Source organism: Borostomias antarcticus (genome assembly GCF_949987555.1).
Source record: "Borostomias antarcticus genome assembly, chromosome: 14".
NCBI lineage: Eukaryota > Metazoa > Chordata > Actinopteri > Stomiiformes > Stomiidae > Borostomias > Borostomias antarcticus.
The window spans coordinates 23,900,192-23,917,581 of record NC_140247.1 but is presented as its reverse complement, the minus strand read 5'-3'; the positions used below and the strand labels follow the sequence as shown (position 1 = coordinate 23,917,581).

Genomic DNA, 17,390 nt, shown 5'->3' with positions numbered 1-17,390 from the left:
AACACAGGCACATGAACACTCACAGGTCCTGTTTGAGGCGACGGAGCTTGGCCCTGCTGTCTGCCAGCTGGAGCGCCAGGCCTCCAGGCAGTTCCTCGCTGTGGCCACCGGGGGGCGCCGTGTCAGACTCAGCTTGAGCCTCCTGCTCCCGGCATAGCTCCGCTATCCTCTAACAGGGAGGGAGGGAGGGAGGGAGGGAGGGAGGGAGAGGGATGGATGGAGGGTGTTGTTTTAGTGTGTGTCTGTGTGTGCGTGTGTGCGTGCGTGCGTGCGCGCGCACCAAGGTTATAATAGTTTTGCTTTTTTCATTAGTTTTTATTTTTATATCGTTTTAACTTTTTTGTTTTCAATTTCAGTTTAGTTTTGATTAGTTAGTTTTTAAAGCAGGTTTGCAGTTTTTATTTTTGGAAAATGCTTAGTTTTAGTTTAGTTTTTATTACTTTCAGTATTAGTTTTAGTTTTTTTTCTTCTGCGCTAGCCTCGTGACACCATCCTGATCTCGTGAGCTCACATTGTTTCACTCCGTGTGAAACAATCCATCTGGCGCACGTCACGTTACTTCTGCGCAGGGACACAGCTAAAGAAAATGGAGGATAGATTTCATATCCACCCAAAATACTAGGCTTTTATATGAAATGAAAAAGACTAAAACTAAGGACATTTTCTCAATAATTGTAGTTTATTTTAGTTAGTTTTGTAAACACACAATACAGTTTTAGTTAGTTATCGTTTTTTTGTAAAGCCTAGATTTTATTTTAATTTCAGTTAACTGTTTTTTCACACTTAGTTTTAGTTTTTTTGTTAGTTTTCGTGTGTGTGTGTGTGTGCATGCGTGGACGGTATACCTCCAGGTGTGTGTCTCGTTGAGCCAGAAGGCCTTGTATCTGTCTGGCCACGGAGCCAAACAGCACCTGTAGCTCCGCCCCCTCCAGACCTCCTAGCTCCTCCCACTGCAGGGGCAGCACCATGCGGGGGTCCTGGGTCACCTGATGGGACAACATCAGTGTATTGTATGGGAACATTTGGAGACAAAATGGTGGATGTGTGATTATGACTGTGTGTGCGCCCAGTAATCGATGCTAGGAGTCTGGGTCAGCTGACCTCTTGGATGCAGGCGGCGATGGCAGCTTGGGTCTCGATGTCCAGAGACTGGATCTGCAGTATAAATGTCTCCTTCCTCTCACACTGGGTTTGAGAGACAAAGAGACCCATGAGTTAAATTGGTGTGTGTGTGTATCTGTGTGTGTGTGTGTGTGCAGGGCTGAAAATTAACACCTGCCACCGGCCAAATGCAGGTAAAATTTCCAATTGGCGACTAGATTTGGGAAGGCTATCTGAAAAATATATATACTTGGCCGGTAGATTTTTTCATCTACAGTCCCCTTGGCAGGTGACTCACCGTGAGCCAAAAAGTTAATTTTCACCCCTGTGTGTGCGTGTGTGTGTGTATGTGTGTGTGTATGTGCGTGTGTGTGTATGTGTACAGTATATGCATGTTTGTTGGTGTGTGTGTGTGTGTGTATATCTGCATGTCTGTGTGTGTCACCTGCACAGCGCAGCCCAGTAACAGCAGCAGCAGTCTCCTCAGCTCCTCCACAGCCGCCTCTGTCATCATCAGGAAGAAAACAGCTCAACAGTGACACACTGACCTCACACCGGAGCTCCTACACACCCGCTTAGAGAAGCGCTTAACCGGGTCTCCTTACCGGTCAGCGCATCCTGCCCCAGGATGGCAACGTTGGGCAGAGGCATCAGGATCAGCTGCTGGAGGTCTTCCTGGGGAAGAGAGATAGAGAGAGAGAGAGAGAGTTAAGTGGGCAGTTCATTCCACCACTGCGGGGCCAGGACAGAGAAGAGCCGTGACCGTGTCGATCGGCCGCAGGGGCCTCGGAGTGATGGGGCAACCAGTCACCCCGAGGTAGCAGAGCATAGCGGTCGGGAGGGGGTATAGGGTTTGACCATGGCCTGGAGGTAGGAGGGGGCTGTTCCTTTCATTGCCCTGTAGGCTAGCACCAGTTTTAAACTGGATGCGAACCGCTACAGGGAGCCAGTATATGGAACGGAAAAGGGAAGTTGTGTGGGAGAACTTGGGGTGGTTGAACACCAGGCGAGCAGCAGCTCTCTGGACAAGTTCCAGGGGTTTAATGGCTGACGCTGGAGCCCCAGCAAGGAGGGAGTTGCAGTAATCCAGGCGGGAGATGACCAGGGCCTGGATGAGCACCTGCGCCGTTTCATCAGTGAGGAAAGGGCAAATCCTCCTGATGTTGTAGAGCATGAATCTGCAGGAGCATGTGTCGGATGTGATATGTGTGGAGAATGACAGTTGGTCATCCAGGGTCACACCCAGATTCCTCGCAGTCCGGGTCAGTGTCACCACTGTGTCTTCAATGGTGATGGCCAGGTCACGGTGCGGGCAGCCCTTCCCCAGGAGGAACAGCAGCTCAGTCTTGTCCAGGTTTAGCTTGAGGTGATGTGTCGTCATCCACTCCGAGATGTCAGCAAAGCACCCAGCTATGCGTGTCTCCACTTGTGTATCAGAAGAGGGAAATGACAGAACCAGCTGGGTGTCATCGGCATAGCAGTGATAGGAGAAGCCATGCAAGCGATTGACAGAGCCCAGAGATGTAGTGTTGAGGGAAAACAGGAGAGGACCCAGGACAGACCCTTGTGGAACCCCCGTAGTCAGACTACGAGGTTCTGAGATCGACCCTCTCCATGTCACCTGGTAGGAGCGGCCCGTCAGGCAGGATGCAAACAGGGAGCATGCAGAGCCAGCGATGCCTGTAGTAATAGCACACTGACTACAATAACCATGTTAAATGCAATTCTTGTAAGTCGCTTTGGATAAAAGCATGTGCTAAATGACTGTAATGTAATGGAAGGAATGAATGAAAGAGACATTGCTTCTGTTTGTTTTCCCTCTGCCAGAAATGACAAATCTTTCCACCGGCGCCGGGCTGGACAGAACAGTTTAGAGTACAAACACCGAGGTTCCCGTCAGAGGTGAGGGGTCAGAATCAGAAGGGGTGGCCTGTGCAAAATTCTTGCAAACAGGCTAGACAGGATCATAACCTCTTTGATTCACCCGACCAGGTCGGATTTATTCGCTCCCACTCCTCTGCTGATAATGTCAGACGCCTCATTGACATCATGTGGGCAACACAGAATAACAATTCTCTGTCTGCAGCCATCTCAGTAGATGCGGAGAAGGCGTTTGATAGAGTGGAGTGGCATTATTTATTTTCCACCCTTGAAACCTTTGGTTTCAGTAGTAAATTGATCAACTGGATTAAGCTTCTATATGCCCGACCCAAAGCATCGGTTCTCACAAATGGGGTTATCTCCCCCTCGTTCGTTCGACCTTGGAAAAGGCACCAGACAAGGTTGCCCTCTCTCCCCCCTTCTCTTTGCGCTCGCTCTTGAACCACTGGCTGAAGCCATTCGAAGGGACCCAAACTTTAGAGGCATCCACATTGGCCAAACCGCTCATAAGCTAATGTTGTATGCCAATGATATTCTTCTTTTTGTCTCTGACTCAGCACGTTCTCTTCCCTCCTTGTTTAGGATAATTGATAGTTATTCAAAGTTCTCTGGCTATAAGGTCAACTGGACGAAATCAGAGGCACTCCCACTAACGGCGTATTGCCCTAAGTAACTTAAGTTACTTTCCCCCCATCTTTGTCAAAACTTGTCGAGTGCAACTTTGTGCCTCTTCTAGAAAACTTCAAAGCCGACATTGAGCGGTGGGCTCCGCTTTTTCTTTCTCTGTGGGGTAAGGCCAACATAATTAAAATGACTTGTGCTCCCAAATTTAATTACTTATTACAAGCTTTCCCGATCAAAATTCCCCAGACATATTTTAAACAATTTGACAGACTATGCAACTCATTTTTGTGGAGCGACAAAAGACCCAGACTCAGTCTACGCAAATTACAGAGACCAATTGGCCGTGGTGGATTGCCGGTCCCAAACTTATGCTTTACCATCGTGCATTTAGCATTAGACACATGGCCCCCAGAGAGAGCCCCACTCTGTGTGTTTGCCCTGGAGAGTGCCTTGTGTAGCCCTCTCTCCCCTGTACACTTTATCACAGCTAAATTGCCCCCTGGAGGTAAAAACGCATCCGGTCATCTCTCATTTACAGTGGGTCTAGCGGAGGGTAGCATTGAGTCACAAAGTCAGCCCTCATCTTCACCAGGAGGTGGGTATCTGGTTAAATCCGAAGCTCTGTATTGGTAAATCACCCTTTCTTTGGAAGCTGTGGTACCAGAAAGGGACCAGAGTCCTAGGGGACCTTTATGATGAGGGAACAACAATGCCATCATTCGAAAATCTAAGGCAGCAATTTGATATCCCCCAGAATAAGTTCTGGAGATACCTTCAGTTAAGGCATCTGCTGATAGAGACCTTTGGACCGACTTCTGGGGCCCCCCTAGTTTGGATATATGGCACCGTATTCTGGACATCTTTGGGAAGGGTCACGAGGCTGCGGCCTACTACTCTATGCTGCTACTCAACTCTGATGGAGACACGGCATCCCTCAGAATTACATGGGAGGCTGATCTCAATGTTGCGTTCACAGAGGGAGGCTGGAACTTAATCCTTAGAAACCTCAAGAAAATGTCCAGGGAATTGAAAACAAGACTAATTCAATTTAAAATAGTGAACAGAGTGTATTGGACACCTTCAAGATTGCATAGGGCGGGGCTGCGTGAGGATGCAGGGTGCTGGAGATGCAATGAGAATGGCACTCTGGTTCATATGCTGTGGAGTTGCCCAAATGTGCAGGAGTTCTGGCGAACTATTCATGATTACATACACACAATAATTGGCAGAGACACCCCCTTCACTCCTTGCTTGTATATCTTGAGTGATCCTGCAGCTTTGAAGCAGTTAACTTCCCCAGAAGCAGAGTGGGTCCAAACAGCTCTCATGCTAGGACGGAAACTTATTATCATGAAATGGAAAGCCTCCTCTGCACCTACTGCTGCTCAGTGGTACATTCAGTTGGGTAAACTATCTGCACTAGAAAAGCTCTCATTCCAGTTACTCAATAGAGTGGAACTGTATCTGCAGAAGTGGGAGCGATATCACGCTCACTTAGGTGAGGGCGAATAGAAATTATGTCTCATTTTAGGGCCCTTTTTGACTTGATGTAGCTGACTGAAATAGCATGTATTGAATAATTTGACTACCTACTGTATGTTCTTTATGCACCGTACACCATTGTATCATTGCTAAATTTAATTTCATATTGTCCCTTTTTTGTTTTCTGTTGTTTTTGTTTTGTTTCATGTGTGTTGGTGTTATGTTTCTACATCTCCATGTTTCTACATGGCTGTACCCAGTATATTTTCTATGGGACTGTAGCCTATGTGCACCAACTGCCGGTTTACTTGCTATGGCTACTTAGTTACATGTATAGTGATTGAATTGTTGCCAGATGTCTGTCTACCTTGATATCAACACAAAATATTAATCATTAAAAAAAAACAAAAAAAACAAAGGTTCCATACAGAACCCTTCACAGGTCAGACGAAACCCTTTTGGTTTCCATGTTGCACCCAAAAGAGGGTCTATCTGGCCTGAAATCTGTCTATCTGTCTCTGTGTGGAACATTATATCAAGGGTTCCCCTTCAAGGATGTATGATTCCACTTAACATAGCTCCTTTTTCTTAGCATTTTTCTGAGACACTCAAGGAAATCGATACCTTCGGCCAGCCACGGCACATGTTGCTATCTGGTAATTGTTGTCAAGTGGAAATACATGCCTCAAACAGAACAAAATCAATGTCTTAAGCTTGAGGTTTATGACTCAGCACTCAATACACTGATGGTGGTTCTGATCTACAGAGAAGGCCTTGTGCGTGTTCACACCATGTGAACAGCATGTACTGTAACAGCTTGTACAGTAATACGACCGGCTGCTATATCTGAGCTCAGGTGGTGGTGAGTTTAAAATGAGGCCTCACGCTGCTCTGACGCTGGCTGGAGCTTTTATCAGCGCTGTGATAATGACCAGGAAACGCAGAGGAAGTGAAACCACAAGAGAAGTGTTTAACAAAATGACCTCCTAGTACAATCAGTATATTTTGCTACACAACAGTTTGATGTGCAGCAGGAACATATTCCTGATCGCCCACTTACAACCAGGAACTGAAACCGCCGGAGATCTTGTTTTTTGAGTGTAATTGGGTACTGTACGTGAGTGCATTGTTTGAGATAAGATCAGTAGGTGGTAATAAGCATATTAGATGTTGTTCTTCCTTATTCAAGTGGTGTGTGTGTGTGTGTGTGTGTGTGTGTGTGTGTGTAATATCTGGTAGTAGGTGTATTTATTACCTGGTAGTAGCGTGTTAATTACCTGGTAGTAGATTGTGGTAGTAGATTGTTTATTACCTGGTAGTAAAGGACAATGCTCGTTTTTGACAACCTGGACCTTATTTACGACATATTATAAGACGTTTGACTCACCGAGATAACTTTGGTGTAGTTCGGAGGCATGTAGAAGAAATTTAAAATCCAGCGCGAGCCAGTATATCCATGTAATGGCGGTGGTCGGGGCACTTAGAATGCAGTTTCTAAAAATCTATTTTCTGCCGCGAAACGGTTGTTTTCATCAATCTGTCTTGATGAATCGCTAGTTGTGCTTACATAGAGCATAACTGTTGTGGTTTTCACATGCCATGATCTTTAGAAACGTCTTTCGAAACTAAATAGCTTCCTCACTTGCTCCAGCACTAATGCGCGCAATCGTTGCTCCAGCACGCTGTGCGCATGCGTGCTGGAGCAAGTGAGGAAGCTATTTCGTGTCTAAAGACGTTTCTAAAGATCATATTACAGAGGCATGTGAAATACCACAACAGGCCTATGCTCTCTATGTAAGCACAACTAGCGATTCATCAAGACAGATTGATGAAAACAACCGTTTCGCGGCAGAAAATAGATTTTTAGAAACTGCATTCTAAGTGCCCCGACCACCGCCATTACATGGATATACTGGCTACTGGTAGTAGAGTGTTTATTACCTGGTAGTAGAGTGTTTATTACCTGGTAGTAGAGTGTTTATTACCTGGTAGTAGGCCCGGAGGTGTCTGTTGAGGATGGAGAAGTTCTGGACGTGCAGCATCTGGTCATGTGTATCGCCGTAGTACCGGTACAGCTGCTCCACTTTGCTGTTGGGGTCTCTGGCTCACGCACAGGTCATGGTCGAGTAAACATCTTCAACTTTATATACAATATAGCCTTAAATAACCATGTCATTTTGAAAAGAATAATGCCATTATTGAGCTTATGAAGTATGAAGTGAACTCACATGACCCTCATGACCTCATTGAGGAAGATCCCATTGGTCAGGAGCAGGTAGCGGTGAAGGGAATTCTGGGAGTGGAAGCTGACCTCCATGTACTGATTGGAAAGAGGGATGCCCTCCTCCCTCTCCACTACAACATCGAACAGCTGCACCTGGCGAGTGGAAGAAGTAATGAAACAATCTAGACACACTCTTTATAATGAAGGTACCTGAGAGAACTGTTATTCTTATTTGACAGGTGCACTTACAGATGGAGAGAAAAGAATACAACACGAATTATAGCTAAGAACCCTTGTCACATACAAAATATGTAATGACTAGCCAACAGAAAAAAAGTGTTGAAACTGCACCAAGAGCTGAGAATGAAAAGAAGAGAATGAATTTGTCTCAGCGTCGTTGGAGAGATCCAGTTGCCAGTAGGTATAGAACTGTCTATTGTCTCTAGATCAATAAAACATCAGTGATGTGTTTATCTTTCATGGACAAAGATAAACAAGCTGTAAAGACAAAAGGAAGTCTGATGTCTTGTTTTGCTGTTCCTCTCATTGTGGCAGCTGCTCGGTTCTAGAGGGCCTGTCATAGTTATCTGATTAATTGCAGGCATGCAGTGTATTGGACTACATCAATAGATGCGCTTCAATAACTCATGTTCAAATCCATGAAAGCCATTGTCTCCAAGTTGTTTATGTTTAAACAATATTACAAGAGTTACACCTGTTGCTTTATTCTGAACTGAAAGTGATTTGAAGTCCACCTACCCAACGCACCAACGCACTCTTCATAAAGCCCTCTATTACTTCCATTATGTTAGAGTCCATTGTTGTCGTACAGAAAAATATTACAAAGTATATTCCTACACAAAGGGGATAAATAAACTACAGCCATCGTCAAAGTTTTACTGTCAAACTGAAAACAGAATCCATCTTGCGTCAAGTGGTTTGACATGTCCTTCCTTCCCTTTCTCACCCATCTCGCGTGAGGCAGCGCATTGCAAAACCACACCGGAATTTCAAAATGCACACGTTGCGCTGGTGTTGTTTCTGAGTCATTAGCACCTACACTACTGAGTTTGTTTCCATAAAACACAAGCCCACTTAGCGCATAAAAGGGGGCGGCTGATGAGTGTAAACTGATGATAGGCCTTGTGATACTGATGATACATCAGGGAAGTCTTTTGAGGTTTTGGTTGTCATTTCTAGTCCGAGGAGGGACTGGGGGATAAAGTTTAGGCCTACAAACATTTTCACAAGCTCTGACACGTTGCGCCATGGCGACCTCTGGCGGATTAACGAGTAACATGCAGTCATATTTTTTATTCAACCCAGAAAATAGCCCCTAGGCATGGATTTTCAACAAACCAAACAAACAGATCAACCTATTTACAGACACAATACACCCAGAATACAGTTATAACAAAGATAAACACATTCAAGCCCGAATTGGCTGATACCGCTTTATATTTAAGGAAACATTTAAAATGTGAGAATTTTTACAACAGTTCTGACATAGGGTTATATCTGGACATTGTCTCTGGACATTGTGTGTGGTTATGGTGGCTCTTCATATCTCTGCAGTGTTCCAGTGTGTAGATTAGAAATGCTGGTGCAGCAGTTTCAGGATTAGGATTATCAGATTGTATGAGAGCGTCAGAGCAGACTGGATAACATTGTAGGCTACTGCCACACAGACATGTTGTCATATTGAATTAGTTAGTTACTCTCACACACACACACACTCACACACACATTTATAATCCTATTGCTCCCGCTGAACCCATATTGACCCGTATTACTCGGTACAAAAGGAGTCAACGCTGCAAAGCAGCTAAAAATGTCTAATTTTATTGTATTTCAAACTTTATTATATTTTATGCATTTTCGCCAACCTTACAGGGTATAGAGCTTCGCAATTACAAACTCTACGGCTAGAAACAAAAGAATATACAGGACACATGAGATCGCAATACATTACCAATTTAGTGTGAATTTAGTGTGAATTACAAAGTGTAAATTTAGTAGTCTGATTTATTGTGTGTGTGTGTGTGTGTATATATATATATATGTATATGTATATGTATTATGTATATGTATGTGTATGTGTATGTGTATGTGTATGTGTACGTGTACGTGTATGTGTATACACGCGCGTGCCTGTGTGTACGCACGTGCCTGTGTGTGTGTGTGTGTGTGTGTGTTTCTTCTTGCGTGTCTCTCAGAAATGTGTCAAATCTGTGCCTTGAACTTGTTTATTCGTGACCTCATGTGGGCCCATCCCGTTCAACTGTATTCATACTCCACCAGCTGCTTAGAACCGCAGGTTCTGATCCCAGCATTAGAACGCCTGGTCAGAAGGGTCTTGTGTCGTCTGTTTGACCGCCTGCTGCTGTTCCCCGTGTGTAAGAGGGGCTGCTGCTTTAGTGGAGTTTGAATAACAGATGCTGCCCAGTGTCACACCCCCCATGAGGTCATAGAACAAAGAGGCCTCAGACACGTCATCTGTCCCTCCCTCCCTCCCTCCCTCCCTCCCTCCCTCCCCTCCCCTCCCCTCCCTCCATGCCTGCCCGCTGGCCTCTGCCCATGTTTGGTCCTTCCTTTAGCTGGACGGGGCGGCGGCCTTCTCAGCATTCTCTGCAGCTGGCTCCGCCCCCTCAGTGGTCGCCTGCACCTGAATGAAAAAATGAAATATAAAGTGAATGGATGGATGGATGAATTAATGGATTATTGCTGTATTTGTTTGTTCGGAAATATCTATTCTTCATCATCATCATCATCATCATTAAACACCCATATGATATGTGTGAGATGCCATAAGCACACATAAGCAAGCAAAGACATGTTCCCCATGTTAACCGTTTGACCCCCAAACTTTGAATTGAAGAAAAAATGTTGGTCAAAGGGGCTGAGCTAATGAAGGTTCACCAGGGGGGCTAAATAAAATAAACCAGCCACCTGTCCAAACTTCAGGAGCTTCTTGATGGAGCTCTGGAACTCCGTCAGGGTCTCCTTGACGCTGTTCTCCAGGACGTAGCCCTCGCTCTCGCCCTCGGGGTCCTCCAGGCCGGCCGCGCCCTCCACCGCCGTCTGCAGGTACCGCAGGCTCACCAGCACCGACATCTGCACGCGCCATGACATCACAGGGGTCAGGGGTACATCCGTGACATCACAGGGGTCAGGGGTACATCCGTGACATCACAGGGGTCAGGGGTACATCCGTGACATCACAGGGGTCAGGGGTACATCCGTGACATCACAGGGGTCAGGGGTACATCCGTGACATTACAGGGGTCAGGGGTACATCCGTGACATTACAGGGGTCAGGGGTCTCGGCTGTCCACGGCCCTCACATCACATCCCGTGTCAGTGAGAGTAGGTGTTCAGTACAGCAGTGTGTTGTGATGGTTATGAGGTGGACTGGGTCGTTGGTCTAGAACCTCTGTGAACATAGTCTATGTGTGCTCTGAAGGTTGGTGATTGTAAATTGAAAAGAACAACCCTAACCCTAATTAGTTGACCTTGAATGCAATTCTCATGAAGACTGCATACGTGTATGTGTCAGTGTATAAATTACAGTGTGTGTGTGTGTGTGTGTGTTTGTGTCTGACTGTTTATTTGTCACTGTGTGAATGTGTGTGTGTGTGTGTGTGTGTGCGTGTGTGTGTGTGTGTGTGCGTGTGTGTGTGTGTGTGCGCGTGCATGCCTGTGTGTGTGTGTGCGTGTGTGTGTGTGTGCGCGTGCATGCCTGTGTGTGTGCGTGTGTGTGTGTGTGTGTGTGTGCGTGTGTGTTAGTGTGTGCGTGTGTGTGTGTGTGTGTGTGTGTGCGTGTGTACCTGCAGGGAGATGACAGACAGTATCCCGGGTCCGATGGTGTTCATCATGCCCATGTAGTAGTCCACCAGCGCCTGTCTGCAGCCGCGGCTGTGCAGGTTCAGCTCGTCCGACTGGTGCTCGTAGTTGTAGTGGGCGCTGTTGTCGCTCAGGTGGTTCTGGATGCACGGCCGGGGGGAGGCGGGGTTACAGCAGCTGAAGGGGACTCCGTCCACCAGGTAGCGGCCGTCAACGTTACTCCGCACACGACTGGAGGGGGGAGTCAGGGAGATTGAAGAGATTTGACCTTCATTTTGTTTTCTCTGACATCTACGACACGTCTATGATTTCATGACACCTGGGGCCCGTTTCTCAAACCCAGATAAAGCCTCTTCTCCTGTCTCACATAACTGCTTCTGTCCAAAGACTGCCCCCCCCACCCCCTCCTCCTCCCACTCACTCCTTCACTTCCTTGGAGGTGAAGTCCCCCCCCCCCTCCTCTTCCTCCCACTCACTCCTTCACTTCCTTGGAGGTGAAGTCCCCCCCCCCCCCCTCCTCCTCCCACTCACTCCTTCACTTCCTTGGAGGTGAAGTCCAGGTAGCGGTTGCTGACCCACTGGACCTCGAACCAGTCTCGGTAGTTGCTGTTGCCGCAGCACTTGAGCTCGAGCTGCAGACGGTCAATGGTCTCCTTCTGGAAGCAGCGGCCCGGAACATCTGTGTCCCGGTAGAACCGGATACCGTTCCTGAGTCCCACCTGGACAGAACCGAGGGAGAGAGGGGGAGGGAGAGAGAGGGAGTGAGAGGGGGAGAGAGAGAGAGGGAGAGAGAGGGGGAGGGAGAGAGGGGGAGGGAGGGGGGGGGAGAGAGAGGGAGAGAGAGAGAGAAGGAGAGGGAGAGAGAGGGGGAGGGAGGGAGAGGGAGGGAGAGGGGGAGAGAGAGAGAGAGAGAAGGAGAGAGAGAGAGAGAGAGAGAAGGAGAGGGAGAGAGAGGGGAAGGGAGAGAGGGGGAGGGAGAGGGGGGGGGGGAGAGAGAGAGGGAGAGGGAGACAGAGAGAGAAGGAGAGGGAGAGAGAGGGGGAGGGAGAGAGAGAGAGGGAGAGGGAGTGGTAGAGGGAAGGGTAGAAAGAGTAAGTACCACAGAAGTATGCACTTCATCACTGTCAGCACTGGCTCTTTCTGGAATGGAGGGTCTGAATACTAATGTGATATTGACTTACTGTATGTACGTGTACGCTATAGAGCACCTCTCCATACATTCAGATCCAAGAATCAAGGCTGAGAACCAGAATCTGTTTTATAAGTCATGGTAGTTTTTACACATACTAGTAATTTGTCCTGGTCAGTTGGTGCACAAGACTGATGGAGACACCATTAGACAGGGTGAAAGGACTGGACAGGACAGTGCAGAGACAGGACAGGGCAAATGAACAGTGCTTTGCAGTTGCTGATAAGCTCAAACTAAATCGTTGTTGCTTTAGCTTTCAGACTTAAGAGACATCAGCCCAACAAACCATCTCTTCCCCTAACCCCCCTACCCCCTACTGTCCGAGGCCCCTCCCCCCAGCCCCTACCGTCCGAGGCCCCTCCCCCCACCCCCTACCGTCCGAGGCCCCTCCCCCCACCCCCTACCGTCCGAGGCCCCTCCCCCCAGCCCCACCTTGAGGGACTCCTCCAGGCGTCCCTGCAGGGCGTAGCTGAGGATCACGGCCGCCAGTAGCAGGGTGCACAGCAGCGTGGACACGGTGTACCAGGGCAGCAGGTAGGCCTTCCAGAGAGGGAAGCGGGCGGAGTCCAGGGAGTCCCGGCAGATGCGCCCGGCGAGCAGGTTGGTGCCGATGGCCGCCAGGCCCACCATCATCAGGATGTTGGGGACCACGTGGATCTCTGTGTTGTCCATCACCTGAAAGGGCAAAGGTCAACAACGTGGTCATGTGCCCATAATACAGTATCCTCCTGGTTCCTGATTCCTGGTGTAGTGTAGTGTAGTGTAGTGTAGTGTAGTGTAGTGTAAGGAAGTATAAGGAAGTATAATGATAACATATTGTGTAGCATTGTACAGTAGGCCTCTAGCGTAGTGTAGTTTCGGTAGTGTACTGCAGATGATTGCTGGTCATTCTAGCTCAAAGGATCTATCTCAATAATGTTCATCTGTCCGTTCTAGTGGTTTCAATCTCTTTTATCTTCACTGTGGCTTTGTACCAGACGTCTGAGGTCAATACTTTATATAGCCTTGGTGAGCCAAGAACAAGACTATTATGGTCTGTGGCAATAGTGATGCTTCAGTGCATGTTGCCCTGGATACTTAAAAGGCCCCTGTAATGTAACAGGCTATCAAGCAGCACTTCATTTCCTCCTCGTTGTTCTTTGGTGAACTCACTTCTGCAGATATCAATCACCTCTGAGCGACACCTGTGATTGGCTAAATTTCCGTTCCCCATTGGTAATCGTTGACTGTTAATGCCAGGCTCCAGTGACCAGGGGGTTTCCTGTGGCTCAATTGGAAACCATTGATCAGCTCTGAGAGGCGCCCTATTGAAGCTGTCGGTAATCAATATGCCAGTGGATATCCGATTGGCTGTCAGCTCTGGGTTATAGTTTCTGACCTTCAGCTTGTCATATGTCAATGAATGGCCTTCTCTCTGTCCATGAGAACATGATGAGCCATGAGCACAGCTACATCAGAGCAGAGAGGGGCAGGGTGGGGGAAACACACACAAGCTCATTCATGTATTCATGCTCCCATCGGCCCACTCTCACAGAGCACAGACAGGTGGAAAAGACAGCTGCGTGCCAACTGTGTGTGTGTGTGTGTGTGTTGGGGGGGCATATGTTTGTGTTAATGTGCATGCATGCCTATGTGTGTGTGTGTGTATTCTGTATTCTGTGTTTACTTGTATGCCTGTGTGTGTGCACACTGTGTGTGTGTGTGTGTGTGTTTGTGTGTGTGTATGTGTGTGTGTGTGCGTGCTCGTGTGTGTGTGTGCATGTGTGCGTGCTTGCGTGTGTGTGTGTGTGTGTGTATGTGTGTGTATTTGTGTGCGTGCTCGTGTGTGTGTCTGTGCATGTGTGTGTGCTTGTGTGTGTGTGTGTGTATGTGTGTGCGTGCGTGCTCGTGTGTGTGTGTGTGTGTGTGTGTGTGTGTGTGCGTGCTCGTGTGTGCGCATGCTCGCGTGTGTGTGTGTGCGTGCGTGCTCGCGCGTGTGTGTGTGCGTGCGTGCTCGCGTGTGTGTGTGTGTGCGTGCTCATGTGTGTGTGTGTGTGTGTGTGCGTTCAGGCCCATACCTCCCCCCTGCGGAGCAGCTCGGTCTTGAGGTAGACCCCCAGGGCGAAGGTGAAGGCTCCACACATGAGGGCCAGCCAGGACATCAGCCACAGCCCCTGGGCCAGACGGACACGCCTCTGCAGGGGGAACCGCACCTTCAGCAGGGCCATGGCTCCACCTCACCCCGCAACGCCCCACTCAGGAGACAGAGAGGTACGGAGAATAGGGGAGAGATACGACGTTGGACAAGTGCTTTTGTTTGTCCGGGGGGGGGGTGTGGTCCAGTAGCAGTTTGACAGACTGGAGGTCACGGGAAGGTCGTGGTTACTCGGAAGCTTGTCTGTGATGCGCTGGGGGAGTTATCACGGAGTTGAGCTCCGCTAAGTTGTTCCAGGTACAGCAGATAAGCGGGAAGATCCGTTGAAGGGCAGAGACAGACGTTGAGAGGATAATCCAAAAAACGTCCTACTGGAAGGAAGAAATTCTCCAAAATCGTTGATATAGTGCAATCAAATGAATGTTCTCCAGAAAAAAAAATCCCATCCAGAAGAAGAATAAATGGATAAATGAATTTTAAAAAAAGATAAACAATTGATAATCCACGTCCTTCGCTCGATCGATACGAATTTCTCTCCTTGAATCCCTTAGGTGATGTCAGACCACCACTGACGCCCCTCAAAGTTCTGGCGCTTTCCGCGGACAAGACCCCCCCCCCCTCCCTCCGTGTGTGTGACGGATGGGATGGATGGAAACCTGGTCTGGGGTGTGTGTTGGCAGCGCGCCCCTAGACTGCTGCACCCATGGCTGGAGGACACTCGCACTGGACAATGTCAGGGGACAGGGGACAGGTAATCTCCCAATGCAGAGCACCTGGGATCCTATTAGACCTGGAGCTCCAATCAGAAAACAGGGCAGTGTGTGATCAGCACAGGTAGACGGGGGGGGGGGAGTACGAGGGGGGGCGGGGGGGGTTAGGACTGTTATGATGACTGATGTGAGTCTGTATGACGAGGATGAGCATCTGTGTGAAAGGTAAGCCAGGCAGGCGTATCACGGAGAGGGGGGAGAGAGGGAGAGAGAGAAAGAGAGAATGGAGAAGGTCTATAGCAGGGGTCAGCAACCTTTACTATCAAAAGAGACATTTTTGGCCAAAAAAATAATACAAAATCTGACTGGAGCCACAAATCATATTTGAGCCTTATAATGAAGGTAATGTTTACCCTTAGATTTATTTTCAGGCGTGGTGGTTTGCATCCAGGGGGACACATAGAGGGGGGTAGGGGTGTCTGGGGGTCCAGAGGGGACATTTTGAGCACCAAACACTACATTTCCTGCATTCTGGTGAATTTCTATGCAGTCTGCTGCTGTCTAACCTGACGCACCAGATGGTTTGCTTCGCATAATCATCTGGGAACTCTCCTTTGGTATTGTTTGGAAATTGGCAGGCACTTTCAAAAATACTTGGCAGGTGATTGGATGAACCATCTGTGTATCACCATCTATCACGCGCCAACTTCAACCGCTCCTCACTGTCGTCACACTTAAACCCACCCTGCCTGTTTGTATTTCAAATTCTTCACAACCAACGCTGATTGACGAGATCGTTTTCTGATCTGGCACAAACAGATGTTTATGGAGAGTATCCAGACTGATTTGCGAAAGAAAGAATGTGAGCTCACAAAATCAGGATGGTCTCATGAGGCTAGCTGCTATCTAGCTAGTTAGCTAACTTGAATGCCAACATGACCATTTATTTTAGTAATAAATACATGTATTTAATAGTAATATATTTATTTAGTTATTCATTTCCATATAATGTTTGTCAAAGCCAGGGAGCCACTGTAGAGGGGCTAAAGAGACGCATGCGGCTCCAGAGCCACAGGTTGCAGACCCCTGGTCGATAGGGATGTGACTGTTATGACAGTGTGTGTGACAGGTAGGTAGATTGGTGTAGCAGAAGGGTGGGGGGAGGGGGGGGGGAGGGAGAGGGCCACAGTGATAATTAAATAAAAGCTAGGAACAGGGCCAGGGGGGTTTGACTAGATCCGAGAAGACCAACTCGGCCTACTTAAATGATTACCGCCCTGGAGCTCCGACCTCTGTGGTGATGAAGTGCTTTGAGAGACTCATTAAAGAGTTCATCTGTTCATCTCTGCCTGGCTCATTAGGCCCCCTTCAGCTCAGGAGTACTGAGGACGCCATCTCCAGCACCCTCCTCTTCACCTCCCTCACCTGGACCTCAGAAAGGGGGATTATGCGCACCTGCCGTTCATTGATTATAATACTACAGTTCCCCTCAGGCTGCTCACCAACCTCAGGGACCTGCATGAGGCTCCTCGCTCTGCTCCAGCGTCCCCATTAGTTCATTATAAACTAGTAGTTTATAACGGTCTTTGGGGCTGAAATAATGTCTACAAATGATTTGTAGACTTTTAGTAAATGTTTAACAAATCATTTTATAAACATGAAAAACAAATAAATAAGGCATTCTTAAAATCATTAGCAAATGTTTGACTACATATTAACTAACATTAATTAATGTTGAACACATCATTTAGTAATGTTGATAATGTTTTATAAATCATCTACAGATCATTTGTGAATGTTTAACTAGTATATTTACAAATCATTTATGAATCATTTACACATGTTTATAAATTATCTGTTAATGATTAGTTCATTATTAACAAATGTTTTATAAATGCCTTATAACTGATCATTATTATAAAGTGTTACCGGATGCTCACCCAAGGTTATTATAGTTAACGAAAACTAACTAAAAAATGAAAACTAGGTGTGAAAAAACATTTTAGTTCACGGAAATAAAAATAAAAACAAGGCATACAAAAAAACGATAACTAACTAAAACTGTATTGTGTGTTTACAAAACTAACTAAAATAAACTAAAATTATAGAGAAAATGTCTTTACTTTTAGTCTTTTTCATTTCACAAGCCTAATATTTTGGGTGGATATGACATCTATCCTCCATTTTTTAATAGCTGTTCCC

The 17,390-nt window shown here is 47.2% G+C and overlaps 2 protein-coding genes across 2 annotated transcripts in view; both read right to left on the bottom strand.

The window, feature by feature from the left end:
• ccdc88b (coiled-coil domain containing 88B) overlaps nucleotides 1-8,205 on the bottom strand; it is a gene marked incomplete at its 3' end in the record, with an annotated part of 41,079 nt that extends 32,874 nt beyond the window's left edge. Inside the window, exons 1-8 of the mRNA XM_084448651.1 lie at nucleotides 8,072-8,205; nucleotides 7,317-7,465; nucleotides 7,074-7,188; nucleotides 1,707-1,776; nucleotides 1,547-1,605; nucleotides 1,102-1,185; nucleotides 846-986; nucleotides 24-169 (exon numbers count right to left, since the gene is read on the bottom strand). Of these exons, the coding sequence (XP_084304777.1) occupies nucleotides 24-169; nucleotides 846-986; nucleotides 1,102-1,185; nucleotides 1,547-1,605; nucleotides 1,707-1,776; nucleotides 7,074-7,188; nucleotides 7,317-7,465; nucleotides 8,072-8,131 (824 nt within the window). The 5' untranslated portion in view covers nucleotides 8,132-8,205. The remainder of the gene's footprint in view (nucleotides 1-23; nucleotides 170-845; nucleotides 987-1,101; nucleotides 1,186-1,546; nucleotides 1,606-1,706; nucleotides 1,777-7,073; nucleotides 7,189-7,316; nucleotides 7,466-8,071) is intronic.
• Nucleotides 8,206-9,231: 1,026 nt separating this feature from the next.
• On the bottom strand, nucleotides 9,232-14,551 carry rom1b (retinal outer segment membrane protein 1b; the record flags this gene model as incomplete). The annotated part of the gene is made up of 6 exons (XM_084448650.1): nucleotides 9,232-9,237; nucleotides 10,262-10,426; nucleotides 11,140-11,386; nucleotides 11,687-11,874; nucleotides 12,777-13,019; nucleotides 14,402-14,551. The coding sequence occupies 6 exons, from the start codon at nucleotides 14,549-14,551 to the stop codon at nucleotides 9,232-9,234; spliced, it is 999 nt and encodes a 332-aa protein (XP_084304776.1).
• Between the last annotated feature and the right edge of the window lie 2,839 nt (nucleotides 14,552-17,390).